Source organism: Podarcis pityusensis (assembly GCF_964106645.2).
Source record: "Podarcis pityusensis genome assembly, chromosome: 3".
NCBI classification, from domain to species: Eukaryota; Metazoa; Chordata; class Lepidosauria; order Squamata; family Lacertidae; genus Podarcis; species Podarcis pityusensis.
In genome coordinates this window covers 122,979,554-122,998,681 of record NC_138026.1, presented here as the reverse complement: position 1 = coordinate 122,998,681, position 19,128 = coordinate 122,979,554, and the positions used below count along the sequence as shown (strand labels likewise).

General features: G+C 51.4%; 1 protein-coding gene across 2 annotated transcripts; it reads left to right on the top strand.

Moving 5' to 3' along the window:
* The first annotated feature begins 1,549 nt into the window (after window positions 1-1,549).
* Window positions 1,550-10,025, top strand: LOC308474515 (uncharacterized protein). Of its 2 annotated transcripts, XM_081000915.1 has the most exons (6): window positions 1,550-1,680; window positions 4,783-5,287; window positions 5,479-5,560; window positions 6,211-6,293; window positions 7,040-7,166; window positions 7,745-10,025. In XM_081000915.1, the coding sequence occupies exons 2-6, from the start codon at window positions 4,862-4,864 to the stop codon at window positions 9,727-9,729; spliced, it is 2,703 nt and encodes a 900-aa protein (XP_080857041.1). In that variant the 5' UTR covers window positions 1,550-1,680; window positions 4,783-4,861; the 3' UTR covers window positions 9,730-10,025. The 2 variants fall into 2 exon arrangements, with proteins under 2 accessions (XP_080857041.1, XP_080857040.1); XM_081000914.1 differs by lacking the exon at window positions 1,550-1,680 and having other exon boundaries at window positions 4,504-5,287.
* The last annotated feature ends 9,103 nt before the right edge of the window (window positions 10,026-19,128 follow it).

Below are 19,128 nucleotides of genomic sequence, written 5' to 3'. Positions count from 1 at the left end.
CCTTTCCCCCTAATATATTTCTACTGTGATTTTCTTGTTGTTAGCAGCCCTGAGCCCGGCTCTGGTCAGGGAGGGCGGGGTATAAATAAAAATTATTATTATTATTATTAAATGCAGAAATCTCGACTAAATCACCCATGGCAGGGGCAGAAGCCAAAAGTGGAAGCCAGACTCGGGTTCCAATTTGCAGGGAGATGACAATGGGGAGAGATCTGGGGTTCCGCCTCTGGGGGGCGTGTCACCACCTGCCACTTCCTTCTTCAGGGCCCTCCTCTCTAGCAGGCAACTCTGTCACTATAACCCTTCGCTTTCCAAAACTCTCGCCTTTGTCATTCCTCCTCCTGGATTGAAGAAGGGTGAATGTGTGGCAGGATCCAGGGGGAGGGGTAACAGCAAAGCCTCCTTCATGCAGCGCAGAGTTAAACTGTGGAACTCGCTGCCACAGGAGGCAGTGATCACCACCAACCTTGGATGGCTTTAAAAGAGGACGGGGCAAATTCACGGAGGAGGCGAGGATGGCTCACAACCCGCGATGGCTTTGCTCTGGCTCCGCAGTCAAAAGCAGCAAGGCTTCTGAATCCCAGTTGCTGGACACCACAGGAGGGGAGAGGGCTGATCTTGCGCTCGGATCCTGCTCGTGGTTTCCCTTGGGGGGCAGCTGGGGGGCCAGTGTGGGCGCAGGGTCCTGGGCTAGACGGTTCCCCTGGATCCAGCTGTTGCAGGGCTTGAGGAGTCCAGAATGGAGCCTCCAGGGCCAGAGCCAGTGTACCTTAGAGTACCAGGTGGGGGGGAAGGTGCTCTCTCCCTTGGGGGCACCTGGGTGCCACTGTGGGCGCGGGATGCTGTGCCGGATGGGTCCCCTTTGGCGCGATGCACCTTCCTCAGAGCTCTTCCTGCATGGAGCCTCCCTGGCCAGAGCCAGTCTACCTTAGAGGGCACAAGGCGCTCTCCTCCTGCTTGGGGCGCCTGGGTGCCACTGTGGGCGCAGGATCCTGGGCCGGATGGGTCCCTTTGGCGCGATGCAGCTGCCCCAGGGCTCTTCCTGGTTTCTGAGGAGTCCTGCATGGAGCCTCCAGGGGCAGAGCCAGTCTACCTTAGAGGGCAAAAGGCGCTCTCCTCCTGCTTGGGGCGCCTGGGTGCCACTGTGGGCGCAGGATCCTGGGCCGGATGGGTCCCCCTTGGCACAAGGCACCTGCCCCAGGGCTCTTCCTGGTTTCTGAGGAGTCCTGCATGGAGCCTCCAGGGCCAGAGCCAGTCTACCTTAGAGGGCAAAAGGCGCCCTGTCCCTGATTGGGGGCGCCTGGGGGCCACTGTGGGCGCAGGATCCATAGCTGTCAACCTTCCCTTTTTGGGGGGGGGGGGGAAGTTCCCTTATTCCAGCGCCGCTTCCCGCTGCGATCCCAGATTGTTAGATCTCCCCTAGACTGTCCCCGGACAGGGGAGGCTGCTGCTCCCTTGACAGCTCTGGCCCTGCCTGACTTGAGCCCTGCCTTTTCCCTGCCCATCCCGGGGGGGGGCAGGGGGCTCCCCTTTCTCCTCCTCCGGCCCCCAGGCTCCCCCCGAAGGAGACCAGCTGGGCGCGCCCGGCGGGCCAAGGGTTAAGAGCAGCTGCGCCGCCCTCCTAGAGAGGACAGGAAGGGAGGGGGCGGGTCTTCCGGAGGGCCCCTCTTGTCTCCTCCGGTGAGTCTCCTCTCCCCCCTGGGGGTCCTATGGTGGGGGCTCCTGCAGGGAGGGGCAGGCAGGGCTTTGCAAAGGGGGGGCGAGGGGCTTTCTCCAGCTGGGGCTGGACTACAACTCCCATCATCCCTGAGGCCTGGCCTGGCGAGCGGGGGGTGATGGGAGTTGTAGTCCAGCCCCACCGGGGGCCCCCAGCTGGAGAAAGGCTGGTCCAGATGCTGGACTGATGACCCGGCGGGTCCCCTTCCAGCTCCGCCATGAAAGGGAAGAGGAAGCCTTGGGGAGAAGCCCAGAATCTCAGGCTTGGAAGGCACCCAAAGGACATCTAGTCCAGCCCCTGCAATGCAGGAATCTCGGCTCAGTTCCCCAGTGCAGGCGGCCCTCCACCTTCTGCTCAGAAACCTCCAAGGAAGGAGAGGCCGCCATCAGCCCAGCAGCTCTTCAGTTTTTCTCCTTTCTGCAGGAGGCTGGCTCAGGAGGTCTGGCCATCCCAGAGGAGAGGCCATGGTGGGAAGGAGGGGCAGTGTGGTCTAATGGTTGGAGTGCCGGACTGGGACAGGGTTCGATTCGCCACTCAGCCATGAAGCGTCAGTCACCATCTCTCCGCCTGGCCTTCCTCACAGGGCTGTTGTGTGGGTGAAACAGGGAGCAGGAGAATCCCGTATTCCACCTTGAGATCCTGGGACATAAAAGTGGTCCGGACGTGTAATCAAGAAATGGCAGGGTGCGGGTGGGGTGAAAGAGGCAGCCCCCTCCAGTGCTGAGAGCAATGGGGAGACCCTCTCTCCCCAGCCCCCTCTGCTCAGGCTGCGGCTCCCCAAGTCCCCTGGCCAGGAGTCCCCTGTTAAGCCACCCTGGGAATTGTGGGAAAGAGCGCTTTCCTGTCCACTCACCGCATCCTGAAGAAACTACGGTTCCCAGGATTCTTGGGAGGAAGCCACAACTCTGGAAAGGGCTCTGGTCCTGCTTGGCAGACGCACCACGGGGTCCGGGGTCTTCTTATTGGCCTTTATAATAAGAAGAATAATAATAATTTATTAGTTATACCCACCTGGCCGGGTTTCCCCAGCCACTCTGGGCGGCTTCCAACAAAAGATTAAAAATACATTAAAACATTAGTGAGTAAAAACTCCCCTAAACGGGGCTGCCTTTAGAAACAAGGATCTTAGGAATAATAGGCCCAAATAAATAGGCTGCCTTCTTCTTTCATTTGTGCATCACAAAATGGGCAGAGATCTCCGCAGCCCGGGGTCAGGATGCGGGCTCTTGGTTCGTGAATGGATTTAAACCAAACCAGGAAGAAAGGGGAAAGAGCCCACCAAGCGCCAGGTCAGGAGCGCCTCTGGCTGGGCTGAGATTCAGCCTCCTCGAGAGTCACTTTCCTCCTCTGCCATCTGAAGTCTCTGGGGGGAGGCGGGAGGAGCCGGTGATTGACAGCCGAGCCAGGCCGGAGTGGGGGTGCAGTTCCCCCGAAAGGCCACCAGGGGGCCAGAGCCCCTCTCTCTCTCTGATTGGCTGCCCAGCCAGTCAAAGGGGGCGGAGCCAGCACTTTGGGCGGGAAAAGAAAAGGAGCCGTTTCTGAGGGAGTTTTTAGTCAGGGACAGAGAAGGGAAAAGAGCAAATTATTGATCATTATTATGATTATTATTTTATCATTTATACCCCTCCCGTCCGGCTGGGCTCCCCCAGCCACTCTGGGCAGCTTCCAGCTCATATAAAGCCATAGTAAAACGTCGACCCTGAAAAGCGAAGCTTCCCCAAAGAAGTTTAGTTTAAGAATAACTTAACTTCTACCTGAAAGAATGCCTCTCCTGACCCAACTTGCTTTCACCAACTTTTTGTGTTAAAAAAAAAAGCTTTTCTGGTTTGACCAATTCCTGCCTCAGACTGCAAATCACTAGGTTTTCCCTCCCCGACAGCCTGTGGCAAACAGTAGAAATTTGGTGGGGAACGATAATGAGTGGGCTCTGCTCCAGAGGCTCCTCAGAGATTGGGGTCCAAGTGAACCCCTCATGTCAGCACCTTGAACGGAGCCCCATTGTTGTGGGGACTCAGTGAGGAGGGGTAGAAATGCCATTAATAAAGGGAGCCCAGCCAAACATCTGGGTGCTGCCAGATTGGTCTGGCATGACTTGTTTTCGAGAAACCCCTGCTGGGTCTTAGTAATCACAGCATCCTTTTCTCAGTCCTCACAGACTGACGGTTTAATGATCTGTTCTAGGACCTTCCCTGGTTGCCTGGTATCAATCTCAAGCTCACCGGTCAGTAGTTTTTCCTGTTTTTGAAGATGGGGACAACATTTCCCCCCTCCAGTCTGCAGGAGCCTCTCCTGTTCTCCAGGAATCCTCAGAGCTCTAGATGAAGGCTCTGAGATTACATCCACAAGTTCCTTCAGTACCTTGGATGCAGCTCATCAGGCCCTGGAGATCTGAATTCATTTGAAGTAGCCAGATGTCCAGTTACTCCCTCTTTTCCGATCCTGGACTGCAGCTCCCTCCTTACATCATTTATTCTTTGATTACTAGGCTGGGCATCACTTTCCTTATGCAGCCACACTGTTTTCCTTAGATGCCTCTCACTTTTCTTTCCGGTTGGGACTGCCTGCATTTGGGCCTTCAATATTTCACCTTGAAGAAGCTCCCATTTCTTTTAGCATTTCAGAACATAGGACCTCACCCAGTATCTCCTTAAGTTTTTTTTAAATTGGCCGCCTTAAAGTGAATTCCTGACTACACTCAGCTTGCGTTTCCCTCTGTCTCAGGGGAGGACATGATCACTTCCTCAGTACTTCCACTTGGTTAATCAGTTCCCATCTGTTGTTGAGGACTAGGTCCAAGACAGATGATCCCCTTCTTGTTTCTTCCACCTTCTGGGTCATGAAATTGACAGTGAGGCAATTCTGCATGGTCACTTTCCTTAGACCAGGGCTAGACGCTTCCTTCTCTTTCTTCTTCCTTTTTTCCTGTTAATGAAAGTTCAGAGTCGGGGCTGTGGTGCAGTCCAGCCCTGGCTCCTAGCAAGACTCAGCCACGCTTGCTCAGGAAACATTTCTCTTCTCCTGACCATGTATCAGTCTGATAACAGACCAATATGTTTGCTTTGTAGGCTTTGCTAGCACCTCTAAATCGGACCATCAGAACTTGGCAGAAAACGAAAGGATTCCTTCCGATCTCTTGGAGGCTTCATGAGAGCCCAGATGGATGAGCAAGACTCAGCTGGCCCTGAAGCAGGAGGAGGCCCTGCCCTCCAAACTGGGAGCAGTGGGAGATTATGGGAAAACTCAGAGCAGAAGATCCCGGGTGAGGAGGACCCCCTCTGCTCAGAGGTGCAGAGCCAGCAGTTGACGCAGTCCGGCTCTCAGGAGGCCAAAGGACCCCGAGAGGCTTGCGGCCGACTCCACCACCTCAACTGTCGGTGGCTGAAGCCAGAAAGTCATACGAAAGCTCAGATGCTGGACCTGGTGATCTTGGAGCAGTTCCTGGCTGTCCTTCCGCTGGAGATGGAGAGCTGGGTGAGGGAATGTGGAGCAGAGACCAGTTCCCAGGCAGTAGCCCTGGCTGAAGGTTCCCTCCTGAGTCAGGCAGAGGAGAGAAAGCAAGCAGAGCAGCAGGTGAGAGACACTTTCCTCTGGAAACTCCCAAGGGGCTCCAAGCAAGACAGGGAGCCTTCCAAGATGCTCTCCTAATGGCTCGCCCTCTTTTGAGAAGCAAGGGATGAGATCTGCTCCCCTAGTTTGCTCTGATCATTCCTTTTCTAATCCTTCTCCCCATTCTCTGTTTTAAATCCTTGTTACTCTTTCAGGAAAAGAGTCTCTTTGCAGAAATGGGCCTGGATTCCTGTGAGGCAGAAAAGACTCCGTTGGACGCCAGAGGGAGACCACTGGGTAAGGAGGAACTCGTCTTTCTTCTCATTCTGTGGATCTTGAAACTAATCTTTGGGTTCTGTTCATCTTTAGGGGGGGAGGCACTTGGGGCCAAGAGCCCAAAGGGGGGGAAGATATATTTTGACAGAACAAAAATTTGAAATGGGTACAATGTCAAAATGCACTCAACAAGCAAGACCTTTTCTATGGCACATCTATGGCACTTATCTCCAAGTGCCGAACCTCTAGTTACAGGTAGGTAACCGTGTTGGTCTGCCGTGGTTGGAAAAAGAAAAAAAATTCCTTCCAGTAGCACCTTAGAGACCAACTAAGTTTGTTATTGGTATGAGCTTTCATGGCAGTAAGAGCTGTTCGACAGTGGAATTTGCTGCCAAGGAGTGTGGTGGAGTCTCCTTCTTTGGAGGTCTTTAAGCAGAGGCTTGACAACCATATGTCAGGAGTGCTCTGATTGTGTTTCCTGCTTGGCAGGGGGTTGGACTCGATGGCCCTTGTGGTCTCTTCCAACTCTATGATTCTATGATTCTATGATTCATACACACTTCTTCAGATACACTGAAACAGGCTTCTGAAAGAGACTTCTGTTTCAGTGTATCTGAAGAAGTGAGAGACGCAGGACCTGATGGCTTCCCTTTGACTTTTGTCTCTCGCAGGTGACCGAAGGATGTCCCCCAGACCTCCTCATCCATCTTTTCATGAGAACGGAGGAGAAGCAGCAGCTGTGGAAACAGATCTGGTATGGGGAAAGAGCTTTGTGGGGAAAGAGTCAGAGGAGTGGGGCAGCCAGGGAGCCTCTGGGCCGGAAAGAATTTCTCCTCCTTGGGTTCTGTCAAAGCCTCTGTCCTGAACAAAGATGGACAGTGCCATTGGAGAAGCTCTATGTGCTGACAGGAATGAACAGCCATCTCTCCTTAACTGGGCTTCGGAATGTCACTATTTTTATGATTTATCAGTAGCTGCAGTTATATTTCTATATTGATCGTTAGATGCCAAAATCTAATCAGGCTTCTAAGCAGTTGAGAAGCCATAAAAAACCGTGGCCGGGATTCACCTAAGCAGCCCCATCAGCTGCACAAGGGGAATCCCCCTCCTCCTCCTCCTCCTCCCCCTCTCTGTGCCCCCATGAGCCCCTTGAAGTTGGCTGTAGGGCAGAGGGAGGGTCCCATCGCCCCCCAAGCATCGCACAGCGGGAGTAGAGAAGGGAGCATTCTGTCTGGCAGACAGGAATACTTCCACAGACAGAATAATTTGAAGAACACCATGCGGAGTTCCACCCATTCACACAAAGATTAATACCCATCATTAAAATGCACAGTAAAATAAATCAACTGAAATGCTAAAATAGGCATCCAGACCTAAAATGTGCAGCAAAATAATCCCATTAAAAGAACACAACAATGAATGGGCAGAAAACAACTGAGCAATGTATAGTGGATAATCTTTATGCTGTCTCAGAAGAGGACCTTTTTCCTTTTCCTTCAGGGTCCTCTGTGCTTTGAAGATGTCGCTGTGTGTTTCACAGAGGAGGAGTGGGCGTTGCTGGATCCTGACCAGAGAGCTCTGCATAAGGAAGTCATGGAGGAGAATCGTAGGATTGTGGACTCTCTCAGTAAGGCTTCCAGCTGGATCATAATATATGTTTTGAAATACACACACCCACACCCCCCTACCTACACCTGTGAGAATCCTGCAATATTTTGCTGGCGCTTGACAGCACCTGGGATTCTCATTCCCCACAGCTCACCTTGAATCTACAGTTCTGTCTGCAAGTATTCTTGCCCCACATATGCCTTTTTAAACCATGACCAGGCTGGTCTGAGCTGCCCAGACCTTCTTGAATGTAACTTTCTGTGTGGTGGCAGAAGAAGTAGCAGCTTCTGTGAGGTTTTCTGTTTTTGCTTTGGTCACTTTCTGGTTGACCAAAGAGACAACTGACCTTGCAGATGGAGGAGATTCCATGATTAGGCCAAACAAGATCTATCCTGCCAGATGCCAGGCTGTTTGAATCTCAGGTTCCCATCAATCTGTGTGTCATTGACAGTCAACAAAGGCAGTGAACCCTGTAGTAAGACCTCAGATCTAACTTCCTTCCGTTCTTCATCTATCACAAACATTCATTAGCAGTCTTCCATAATTTGGGGCTCTATTTCTTCCTGAGGCTCTAATCTGTTTCTCTCTTTGATTCAGGTGCTGATGGATTGGAAATTATGAACAAGGGGAACCGTGACAACATTCACACAGTGGGGAAGTTGTATAAATATTTGGAGTGTGGAGAGAGTTATAGTCTGAGCTCCCATTCTACTTCCCATAAAATATATCCTACTGGGAAAAATCGTTATCGGTACTTGAAAGATGGTAAGACGTTTCGTCAGAAGACATTTCTCACTTTCCCTAAAAGAACTCACAGCAGGGAGAAACCCCATCAGTGTTTGGAATGTGGGAAGAGCTTCACTCGCAAGAATAGTCTCACTTTCCATAAAAGAATTCATACAGGGGAGAAACCCCATCAGTGCTTAGAATGTGGGAAGAGCTTTAGTCACAGGGCTGTGCTCAAGGCCCATCAAAGAATTCATACAGGGGAGAAACCATACAAGTGCTTGGAATGTGAAAAGGGCTTCAAACTGAAGAGACATCTCACTTATCATCAAGCAATTCACAGTCGGGAGAGACCATATCAGTGCTTGGAGTGTGGGAAGAGCTTCAGTTGGAAGGACCATCTCATATACCATCAAAGGATTCATACAGGGGAGAAGCCATATAAATGCTTTGAATGTGGAAGGGGCTTCAGGAAAAGGGTCCATCTCACTTCCCATCAAAGAATTCATACAGGGGAGAAACTATATCAGTGCTTGGAATGTGGGAAGAGCTTCAGCCAGAGGGGTCATCTCACTTCCCATCAAAGTATTCATACAGGGGAGAAACCATATCAGTGCTTGGAATGTGGGAAGAATTTTAGTCGGAAGGGTACCCTTACTTCACATGAAAGAATTCACAGAGGAGAGAAACCATATAAATGCTTTGAATGTGGAAGGGGCTTCATTAGGGGCTGCCAGCTCACTTCCCATCAAACAATTCACACTGGGGAGATACCCCATCAGTGCTTAGAATGTGGGAAGAACTTCACTAGCAAGAATAGTTTCACTTCCCATCAAAGAATTCATACAGGGGAGAAACCGTATCAGTGCTTGGAATGTGGAAAGAAGTTCACCTGGAAAAAAAGTTTCACATCCCATCAAATAATTCATACAGGGGAGAAACCGTATCAGTGCCTGGAATGTGGAAAGAGCTTCAGTCACAGGCAGGGTCTCACTTCCCATCAAAGAATTCATACAGGGGAGAAACCGTATCAGTGCTTGGAATGTGGAAAGAGCTTCAGGCAGAAAGCTAAGCTCACAGATCATCAAATAATTCATACAGGGGAGAAACCACATCAGTGCTTGGAATGTGGAAAGAGCTTCAGTAGGAAGAGAAGTCTGACTTGCCATCAAAGAAGGCATACAAGGTATGAACCCTATAAATGCTTGGAGTGTGGAAAGAGTTTCAGTCGGAAGGACCATCTCATATCCCATCAAAGTATTCATACAGGGGAGAAACCATATCAGTGCTTGGAATGTGGGAAGAGCTTTAGTCGCAAGGATAGACTCACTTCCCATCAAAGAATTCATATAGAGGAGAAACCATATCAGTGCATAGAATGTGGGAAGAGCTTCAGTCGGAAGGACCATCTCATATCCCATCAAAGTATTCATACAGGGGGGAAACCCTATAAGTGCGTGGAATGTGGAAAGAGCTTCAGGCAGAAAGCTAAGCTCACAGATCATCAAAGTATTCATACAGGGGAGAAACCATATCAGTGCTTGGAATGTGGGAAGAGCTTCAATCAGAAGGCTTTGTTCACAGCCCATCAAAGAAGTCATACAGGAGAGAAACCCCATCAGTGCTTAGAATGTGGGAAAAGCTTTAGTCGCAAGGATAAACTCACTTCCCATCAAAGAATTCATACAGGGGAGAAACCATATCAGTGCTTGGAATGTGGGAAGAGCTTCAATCGGAAGGACCATCTCATATCCCATCAAAGAATTCATACAGGGGAGAAACCATATCAGTGCTTGGAATGTGGGAAGAATTTTAGTCGGAAGGATACCCTTACTTCACATGAAAGAATTCACTGAGTGGAGAAACCATATCAGTGCTTAGAATGTGGGAAGAGCTTTAGTCGACAGAATAGTCTCACTTCCCATCAAAGAATTCATACAGGGGAGCAGCCATATCAATGCTTGGAATGTGGAAAGAGCTTCAAATGGAAGAAAAGTCTCACTTTCCATCAAGGAACTCATAGCAGGGAGAATCATGGTATTTGAAGATGGGTCTCCTATGTCTTCTCAATCTCCTCTTTTCCAGTCTAAGCCTACCCAGCTCCTTCTATCGTTCCTTAAAAGGCTTGGTTTCCAAATGCTTGATTATATTGGTCACCCTTCTCTGCACAGATTCCAACTTCTCAATATCCTCCTTTGATTGTGACATCCAGAATTGAGCACAGGACTCCAGGTGTGGTCTGACCAATCAGAAAGGAACATAGTATTACTTCCCAGGACCTGGATATTAGACGCCTGTTGAGGTAGCCTAAAATAGCATTACCTTATTTTGCTACTGACTCACCTTGTTGACTCACGTTAAGCTTTTGGTGTCCTAAGACCCTTAGATCCTTTTCACATGTGCTGCTGGCAAGTGTGGTGTTTCCCACAGAATCATAGAATTGCAGAGGTCTAATGGTCTTAGTGGACCACAAGCTGAACATGAGTCAACCGTCTGATGGCATCCAGCATGGAATGTGTCCCTCCATTTTTCAGCATTTTTAGTAGTCTATAGCAGTCTCTGCTCTTTTTGCCTTCCCTGGGAGGAAGGTGGAGTGGATGTCTGAAACTCAATGTCAAACTGAAACTCAATCCAGATAAGACTGAGGCAGTTAGTGGGTGGTGCCCTAGACCAGATGGGTGGGAGATGGCCTGCTCTTAAAAAAAATTAAATTGGTTTTACATAAAGTTATACATGATACCTGTAACCTTTCCAAAACATAAACAGTAACAAGGTTCTTTCAGACCTTCCACCACATGGGTTCCAGTTCTAAATATCTTTTCCCTTTTTTCTGCATCTTTTACCATTATCCATCTCTTATGTAACCATAGTAACCAAAGTTCAGTTCACATTACAAGTGTCCTTGTATCCCTGCCCATGATTTTAACTGTCTACAGTGGTCTTTCAAGTAAACAATAAAATTATTCCAGTCTTTTAAAAATACTTGTTCTTCCTGGTTTCTGATCTTTCCCCTTAGTCTCGCCATTTCTGCGCATTCCATCAGTTTGGTCTGCCGCTCTTCTTTAGTCGGTACTTCACCTTCTTTCCATCTCTGGGCCAAAAACATTCTGCTGTCGTTGCATACGTAAACAGTCTCTTATTTTCTTTGGTAATTCATCACATATTATATTATAACAGAAAAGCCTCTGGTTTTCTGACAAAGGGTGAGGGGAGAGACTCCATCAGGCAAGGCCTCCTTCCACCTGCCTTGCCCCACCCTCTGCTTCTCAATGTGCCTTGTATTGTTTTGTCTACTGTGGCTTGCCGTTGTTTTATTGATTACACTGGTCAACAACAAATTTGTTGTCTGCGTTTTTTCAGCTGATTTAGGATGAATCTGATGTGCTGAATCCAAAAATCACATTGGTTTTGCTCAATCAGGTCAAGTTTTTGAGCTATGGCCACATGTCTTTTTTTACGTTTTTGTTCACATGTACGCTTGTGTGGAGCATTTTAGAAGAAGTTGCTGGGGGTAAAATGCCATGTCGAATAATTGTTTTGATTGGAAATGATTATTTTAATGACAAGAAGTATTCAGGTCCAATAGTTTTGGGTGATTATGTCGAAAAGGGATCAGTTTGAAGTCATAAAGCCTCGAAATCTACCATAAATTGGTGCGGCAAAGCATAAAGTTGGGGGATCAAAACCCCTGGCTCACTCGAGTACATTGAAGGAGAATTATGAAGGGGTGAAGTATGTGCTGGAGAAAATTGGTTATGATCAGCATAAGTGGTTTATTTGTGTTGACCTGAAGATGGTGAACTGTTGGGACAACAGTCTGGCTTCACCAAGTTCCCATGTTTTCTGTGCATGTGGGATAGTAGGGACCGTGCTCAGCATTACACGAAGAAGGACTGGCCTGTGCGGGAGGAATTGGTGCCTTGAAGAAAAAGGAACGTCATCAACAACCCTCTGGTGGACAGAGACAGAATACTCTTCCCACCGCTGCACACCAAGCTCGGCTTAATCAAGCAGTTCACCAAGGCTCTGGACAAGGATGGTGACTGCTTCACTTACTTGTGCCAGGCTTTTCCAGGATTGACCATGGAGAAGTTGAAAGCTGGCATCTTTGATGGTCCTCAGATCCGTCAGCTCATCAGAGATCCAGAGTTCGGAAACTCAATGAACGAAGTGGAACTGGAAGCGTGGAAGGCATTTGTTCTGGTAGTGAAGAACTTTCTGGGCAACAATAAGGCCAGAAACTACGCAGAACTTGTCAACAACATGCTGACTGCTTTCAGAAACCTGGGCTGCAATATGAGCGTCAAGATGCACTACCTATTTTCACATATGGACCGGTTTCCTGAGAACCTGGGTTCAATGAGTGACGAGCGGGGGGAGAGATTCCATCAGGACATGAAAGAGATGGAGACCAGGTATCAGGGTCGCTGGGACGCAGTCATGATGGCTGACTACTGTTGGACTCTGAAGAGAGACCTCCCTGCCGCTGAGCATTCCTGGAGTTCCAAGAAATGGAAGTTCAAGCCCTGAAGTTTGAAAAATGGTGAAGCAACATGCAATTTACGTGTACTTACCTTTATCAATGCCCACCATTCAGTTTACAGTAATCGATGTTTCTATCAGGTCATCAATATATGTTGTTGGAAAAAAGATTTTTTTCTCTTAAAAATATATTTAGGATTATATGTGTTGACAAAAATCAGCTGATAATGCCACAAAAATGTAATCGATTTTGTCACAAGATCTGATTTTTTTCAAATCAACATAGCACAAAAACCTGACCTGATGGAGAGAAACGGATGCCATTTCCTGATTCAGCAGTGCAAAAATACCCTAAATCAGTTGTAGAAATCTAGACAACATTCAAAAAGTAAAGAATTGTTGCCCAGTGTTATACTTTAGATATTATTGTATCTGTTGAGTGGATTTCTGTTTAACTTTTATATGTTATTATTATGTTATACTATTCTAAGTAATGGTTAAATGTTGCTATTTTGATGTAGGCTGCCTATTTTAAAGTTATGTTTTGTATTGCATTAGATTGTTAGAAGATGTACATTTTCTGTTTCTTCAGCTTGTAAACCGCCTTGAGTATTGTAAGATAGAAAGACAGTATACAAATTAAAATTGATGATCATAGAATCATAGAGTTGGAAGAGACCACAAGGGCCATCGAGTCCAACCCCCTGCCAAGCAGGAAAGACCATCAGAGCACTCCTGACATATGGTTGTCAAGCCTCTGTGCTTAAAGACCTCCAAAGAAGGAGACTCCACCACACTCCTTGATGATGTTGGTGATGACAAAAGTTTTCTTAAACGCTTTCTTTAATTCAGTATATATCATTTCCCAGAACGCTTTTACCACTCCACAGGACCACCACATATGATAAAAGGTACCTTCTTTCCTTTTACATTTCCAGCACAAATTTGAGCTGGTTCTATACATTTGTGCAATTTTACTCAGTGTTAGGTACCAACAGTACATCATTTTCATATAGGTTTCTTTCAACAGAACCGCAAGCCGTAAACTTCATATCCTCATTCCATAACTTTTCCCGTGATAAAAATTGTATATTATAACCAAAGTCTCTTGCCCATCACTGATTTAACTTCATCATTTTTAGTATACCATTCTAGGGAGATGGCCTGCTCTTGATGGGGTTTCACTTCCTCTGAAGGAGCAGCTTCATAGCTTGGGGGTCTTCCTGGATCCTTTCCTGTCGCTCCAGGCTCAGGTGGCCTCCGTGGCCCAGAGTGCCTTCCATCAGCTTCGGCTGGTGGCCCAACTACGCCTCTGTCTGGACAGGGATCACCTAACTACTGCTGTTTATGCTCTGGCAACCTCAAGGTTAGATTACTGCAATGCGTTACACATTGGGCTGCCTCTGAAGACTGTTTGGAAACTTCAGCTGGTTCAGAATTCAGTGGCCAGGTTGCTCACCGGAGCAAGACGGTTTGAACATATTGCACCAATCCTGGTCCGACTGCACTGGCTGCCAATTCAGTGTGCTGGTTTTGACCTATTAAGCCTTAAATGGGTCAGGACCACAATTCCTCAAGGACCGCCTCTCTCCCTATGAACCTACCCGGACCCTGAGATCATCTTGTGAGGCCCTTCTTTGTGTCCCTCCTCCTTGAGAGGTCTGGAGGGTGGCAGCACAGGAACAGGGCCTTCTCTGCAGTGGCTCCCCATGTGAAGAATGCTCTCCCCAGGGAAGTTCCCCCAAGCGCCTTTGTTACACACCTTTAGGCACCGGGCAAAAATGTTCCTTTTTAACCAGGCCTTTGGTTGATTTGATTGACATCCTATGGCCTTTTAAAATGTGTTTAGGGGGGAGGGTTTATCGGGTGGTTGTTGTTTTTATTTTGAATATTCTGCGGTTTTATATCCTGTTTTTATTTTGTGAATTGCCCTGAAAGCCTGCAGGCATAGGGCGGTATGTAAATTTAATAAAGAAGTAGAATGTCTCCTCCCAGGATTCTCTCCCCCTCTGGATAAACAGCTCCTGCTGAAGTTGGAGAGGGGCAGCGAGAGCGGCAGTAGCGGACCCAGCACCCCCCTCTTGCGCCCCAGAGGCGCTTGCTCTAAAGGGGAAGGGGAGGCCAAGGCAGCCCCCCTTTTCCTGCTCAGTCCAACACGTGGACCTTCCCTTCCTCTGCTGGGGGAGGCAAGGACCCCTGGACGGTCAGGTCCCGTCAAAGGCAACTGGGGCGCAGAGCTCATCTCGCTTCAGGCTGAGGGAGCCCAGGTTGGTTCACAGACAGCTTTCCGGGTCATGTGGGCAGCAGGACTGAACCGCTTCTGGTCCAAATGGACACCGTGAGAAGTGCCAGAGCGCACAGAAACACCACAGTGGTACCTATTTCTCTACTTGCGCTGGTGTGCTTTGGAACTGCTAGGTTGGCAGGAGCTGGGACAGAGCAAGGGGAGCTCAGTCATGGGGACTGGAACCACAGACCTTCCGCTGGGCAGCCCAAGTCTCAGTGGCTTATAGACCACAGAACCCCCTGCGCCCCACGACCTTCCCTTTTTGGGGGGGAAATCCCCTTATTCCAGCGCCGTTTCACGCTGCGATCCCGGATTGATAGACATCCCATAGACTGTCCCTGGGACGGGGGAGGCTGCTGATCCCTTATTTTCAAATCTGAAAGTTGACAGCTATGGCAGGATCCTGGGCCGGATGGGTCCCTTTGGCGCGATGTAGCTGCCCCAGGGCTCTTCCTGGTTTCTGAGGAGTCCTGCATGGAGCCTCCCGGGCCAGAGCCAGTCTACCTTAGAGGGCAAAAGGCGCTCTCCTCCTGCTTGGGGATGCCTGGGTGGCACTGTGGGCGCAGGATCCTGGGCCGGATGGGTCCCTTTGGCGAGATGCAGCTGCCCCAGGGCTCTTCCTGGTTTCTGAGGAGTCCTGCATGGAGCCTCCCGGGCCAGAGCCAGTCTACCTTAGAGGGCAAAAGGCGCTCTCCTCCTGCTTGGGGCGCCTGGGTGGCACTGTGGGCGCAGGATCCTGGGCCGGATGGGTCCCTTTGGCGAGATGCAGCTGCCCCAGGGCTCTTCCTGGTTTCTGAGGAGTCCTGCATGGAGCCTCCAGGGCCAGAGCCAGTCTACCTTAGAGGGCACAAGGCGCTCTCCTCCTGCTTGGGGCGCCTGGGTGGCACTGTGGGCGCAGGATCCTGGGCCGGATGGGTCCCCTTTGGCGCGATGCAGCTGCCCCAGGGCTCTTCCTGGTTTCTGAGGAGTCCTGCATGGAGCCTCCAGGGGCAGAGCCAGTCTACCTTAGAGGGCACAAGGCGCTCTCCTCCTGCTTGGGGCGCCTGGGTGCCACTGTGGGCGCAGGATCCTGGGCCGGGGGGGGGGTCCCTTGGGCGCGGTGCAGCTGCCTCGGGGCTCTTCCTGCAGGAGCCTCCCTGGCCAGAGCCCGTCTCCCTTGGCGCGGCAGCTGCCCCGGCTGGGGGGCTTCCCCTTGGGCTCTCCCTTCCTGGGGTCTCCCGGCTCCTCCCGCCCCGGCGGGGCTCCCTCTTCCCGGCGTCATCCCCGCGCGCCGGGCGGAGGCGGCGCCTGTCCTTGGCAATGTCAGCTCCGCCGCCGCCAAGCAGCGCGCCCTCCGGCCGGGGAGGAGGAGGAGGAGGAGGGACCCGGCGGCGGCACGTGGGCGGCCCGAGCAAAGGTCTCTCTCGTGGGGCTGCCGGGCGGAGAGCGCGATCCCCGGCGCCCAGGAAGCGCGATCCCCGGCGGACGCCCGGCTGGTAGGGGCGCGCTGGCCCCGCACGTGGGAAGCGGGCCGGCGGCGCGACGCGTGTTCTCTCTCCCTGCCCCTCTCTCTCGGCGGATCCTCTTCGGGGCGCGGGGGGGGGGGGCTCCGGGCGGGGGGCTGCCCGGGTGGGGGGGGGCCGCCAGGGACCCTCCGAGATCCTCCCTGCCATTGAACAGATCCAGAAGGGAAGCTGGGCGCCCGCACGACAGCCCCGCGGGGTGGGCTCGCCTGAGAGAGGAGGGGAGCCGGGCTGCCGGCCCCGCAAGAAGGGAGCCCCCCAGTTGCCACCCGCTGGTCTCTGGGCACAGGCTGGGGTGCCCATTGTGCCCGGGGGTGGGCATGGAACTGTAATAATAATAACAACCGTAATAATAATAATAATAATAATAATAATAATAATAATAATAATAATTTTATTATTTATACCCCACCCATCTGGCTGCATTTCCCCAGCCACTCTGGGCGGCTTCCAACAAAGATTTCCCTGATGCGCCTCTTCCAGTGCAAGTTGTTCCAAGACTTTCTCTTGCTCAGCTGGGGGGGGGGGGTCTCCCCTGTCTTCTTTGGGGTCTAAGTCTCTCCTATTTTTATCCAGAAATTCTCTCGCCTGAAATTCTGATGTCAGTTTATATCTCCTCTTCATGTATGTAAAAGAAAGACCCTCAGGGAATTCCCATTTATATCTAATGTCGGTTCTCCTTAGAACTGTTGTCAAAAACCGGTATTTTGTTCTTGAGATTAAGAATAAAATGGAAGGGACCCCAAGGGGCATGTGGGGCAGCAGGAGTCCCAGCCTTGCTTAGACCCATTCTGGCTCGGTTCCATTCCCCTTCAGAGGGGTGGAGGCAGGGCCAGATTTACCTATAAGATAAGCAAGCTATAGCTTAGGGCCCCACTCTCTTGGGGGCCCCCCCAAAATCACTATTAATATACTTCTTAATTGTATTTCATTTCAACAATTACTTTGATAAAATACATATTTTGTTATGTGCAAATGGCTTGAGATACCTATTAGGTCCATAAATGACCATATAGGTTATAAAGGTAAAGGGACCCCTGACCATGAGGTCCAGTCGTGGCCGACTCTGGGGTTGCGGCACTCATCTCGCTTTCTTGGCCAAGGGAGCCGGCGTTTGTCCGCAGACAGCTTCCGGGTCATGTGGCCAGCATGACTAAGCCACTTCTGGCCAACCACAGCAGCGCACGGAAACGCTGTTTCCCTTCCCGCCAGAGTGGTACCTATTTATCTACTTGCACTTTAACGTGCTTTCAAACTGCTAGGTGGGCAGGAGCAGGGACCGAAAAACGGGAGCTCACCCCATCATGGGGATTCGAACCGCCGACCTTCTGATCGGCAAGTCCTAGGCTCTGTGGTTTAACCCACAGCACCACCCACGTCCCTATATAGTCAATATATTCGACACCAAAAACAGGGACAATTTGTTGTAGAAAGGGCCCCCTTACCTTCAGGAGCTGAGGGCCACATCAAACCTCAATCAGGCCCTGGGTGGAGGTGTAGGAGAGGACTGGCCTTCTGGCTCCAGGCCACCCCGTCCCCCTTGAGCCCCCCCACTCCAGGGGTCTGGGGGGGCCGCGTGACACAGCGTGGTCATCCTGCACATGAGGTGCCACGTGATGCCGACAGTGTGAAGGGACCCCCCCTTGCCTGCCTGCCCCAAAGAGTCAGGCTGGGGGGGGGAGTGCACCTCTAGCCGCTGGATGCGTGACCCGATCCTAGGATCCTAGAGCTGTAGAGTTGGGCAGGGACCCCCAGAGGTCATCTAGTCCAGCCCGCCTGGAAGGCAGGAATCGCAGCTCCAGAATCCCTGGCAGGCGGCTGCCCAGGCTCCGCAGAAAAGCCTCCAGGGAAGGAGAGTCAAAGGGGGCTCTTCTCTCCCCATGAAGACCCCACAGCCCTTGGGCAAGATATCAGGAGCGTCCTCTGAACAGTACGATCTGTTTGGCAGTGGGGCTGGCTGTGGGGTGGGGAGGGGGTCGCTCTTGCTGGAGGGGGTGAGGCAGAGGGATTCCCCGGAGGGGCAGAAATGGCCCCCGGCAAGCGAGGCTGTAGCTGGTTTCCACTGAGCGGCGGGGTGGGCTGGATGTCCTCTGGGTGCCCTTGCTGCTTTAACATCCTTTATTTGCAACAGCAGAGCTCTGGGTGACTCATTGGAGCCTTTGGGAAGAAGCCAGCCTGTTCCTAGCGGACCCCCGGTGGGCAGGAGGCTGGATTGGCAGAGCACCCTTGAGCTCCGCAAGTTGCAGAGGGGATTGGGGCCACTGGCCTGGGCGGTGGAAAATCCCCACTCACTCAGCCGCCTTGCTCCCTGTGAGGTCACGAGTCTCCCTCTCCCCCAATTTGGAGGCTCCAACGCAGCTCCTCGGATGCTGTCCTTGGCTGAAGGTCAGGAAAGCCTAGAGGGGGCCCACGGAGGGCAGGGGGCAGAAGGGGGAGCCCACCTTCCCTCCCCCCAGACCCCCACCCCTCTGACTCATCTCTGGGGTGCAGGAGAATTCGGCTGGGCTGCCAGTCACGTCTCTGGGCAGAAGCAGTTCTTTAATTCTGGAAAATCAGCTGAATGGCGGGGGGGGGACCATTTTGCGGCTGGGCAGGCTTCTGGGAATAGTGAGGGCAGGGAATACTGCTGGGGCAGGTGAAAGACAGGGGAGTCCTGAGGCGGGGGGGGCAGCTGGCCACACATAGCACCCCTCCTTATTCCTGCCCCCCTGTCAGCCGTGGAGACCCCTGAACTCAGAGGGCCTTGAGCCGCTTGGCACAGCTGCAGAGAAGAGGGAGTGCCTGGGTTGCGTTTGCAAGGGGGGGCCCCCCATTGTGGCCTTTGCGTGGCTGCTGTGAGGGCAGGATGCTGGTCTGGGGGGGGGCACTTTGGCCTGATCCAGCTGCAGCCAGACGCTTCTTTGCTTCTTCTGCTGCAAGGCCTCAAATGCCGATACTCTTGCAAACGAAATAGGAAGCAGACATGGCAGCAGCAGCCCCCCTTT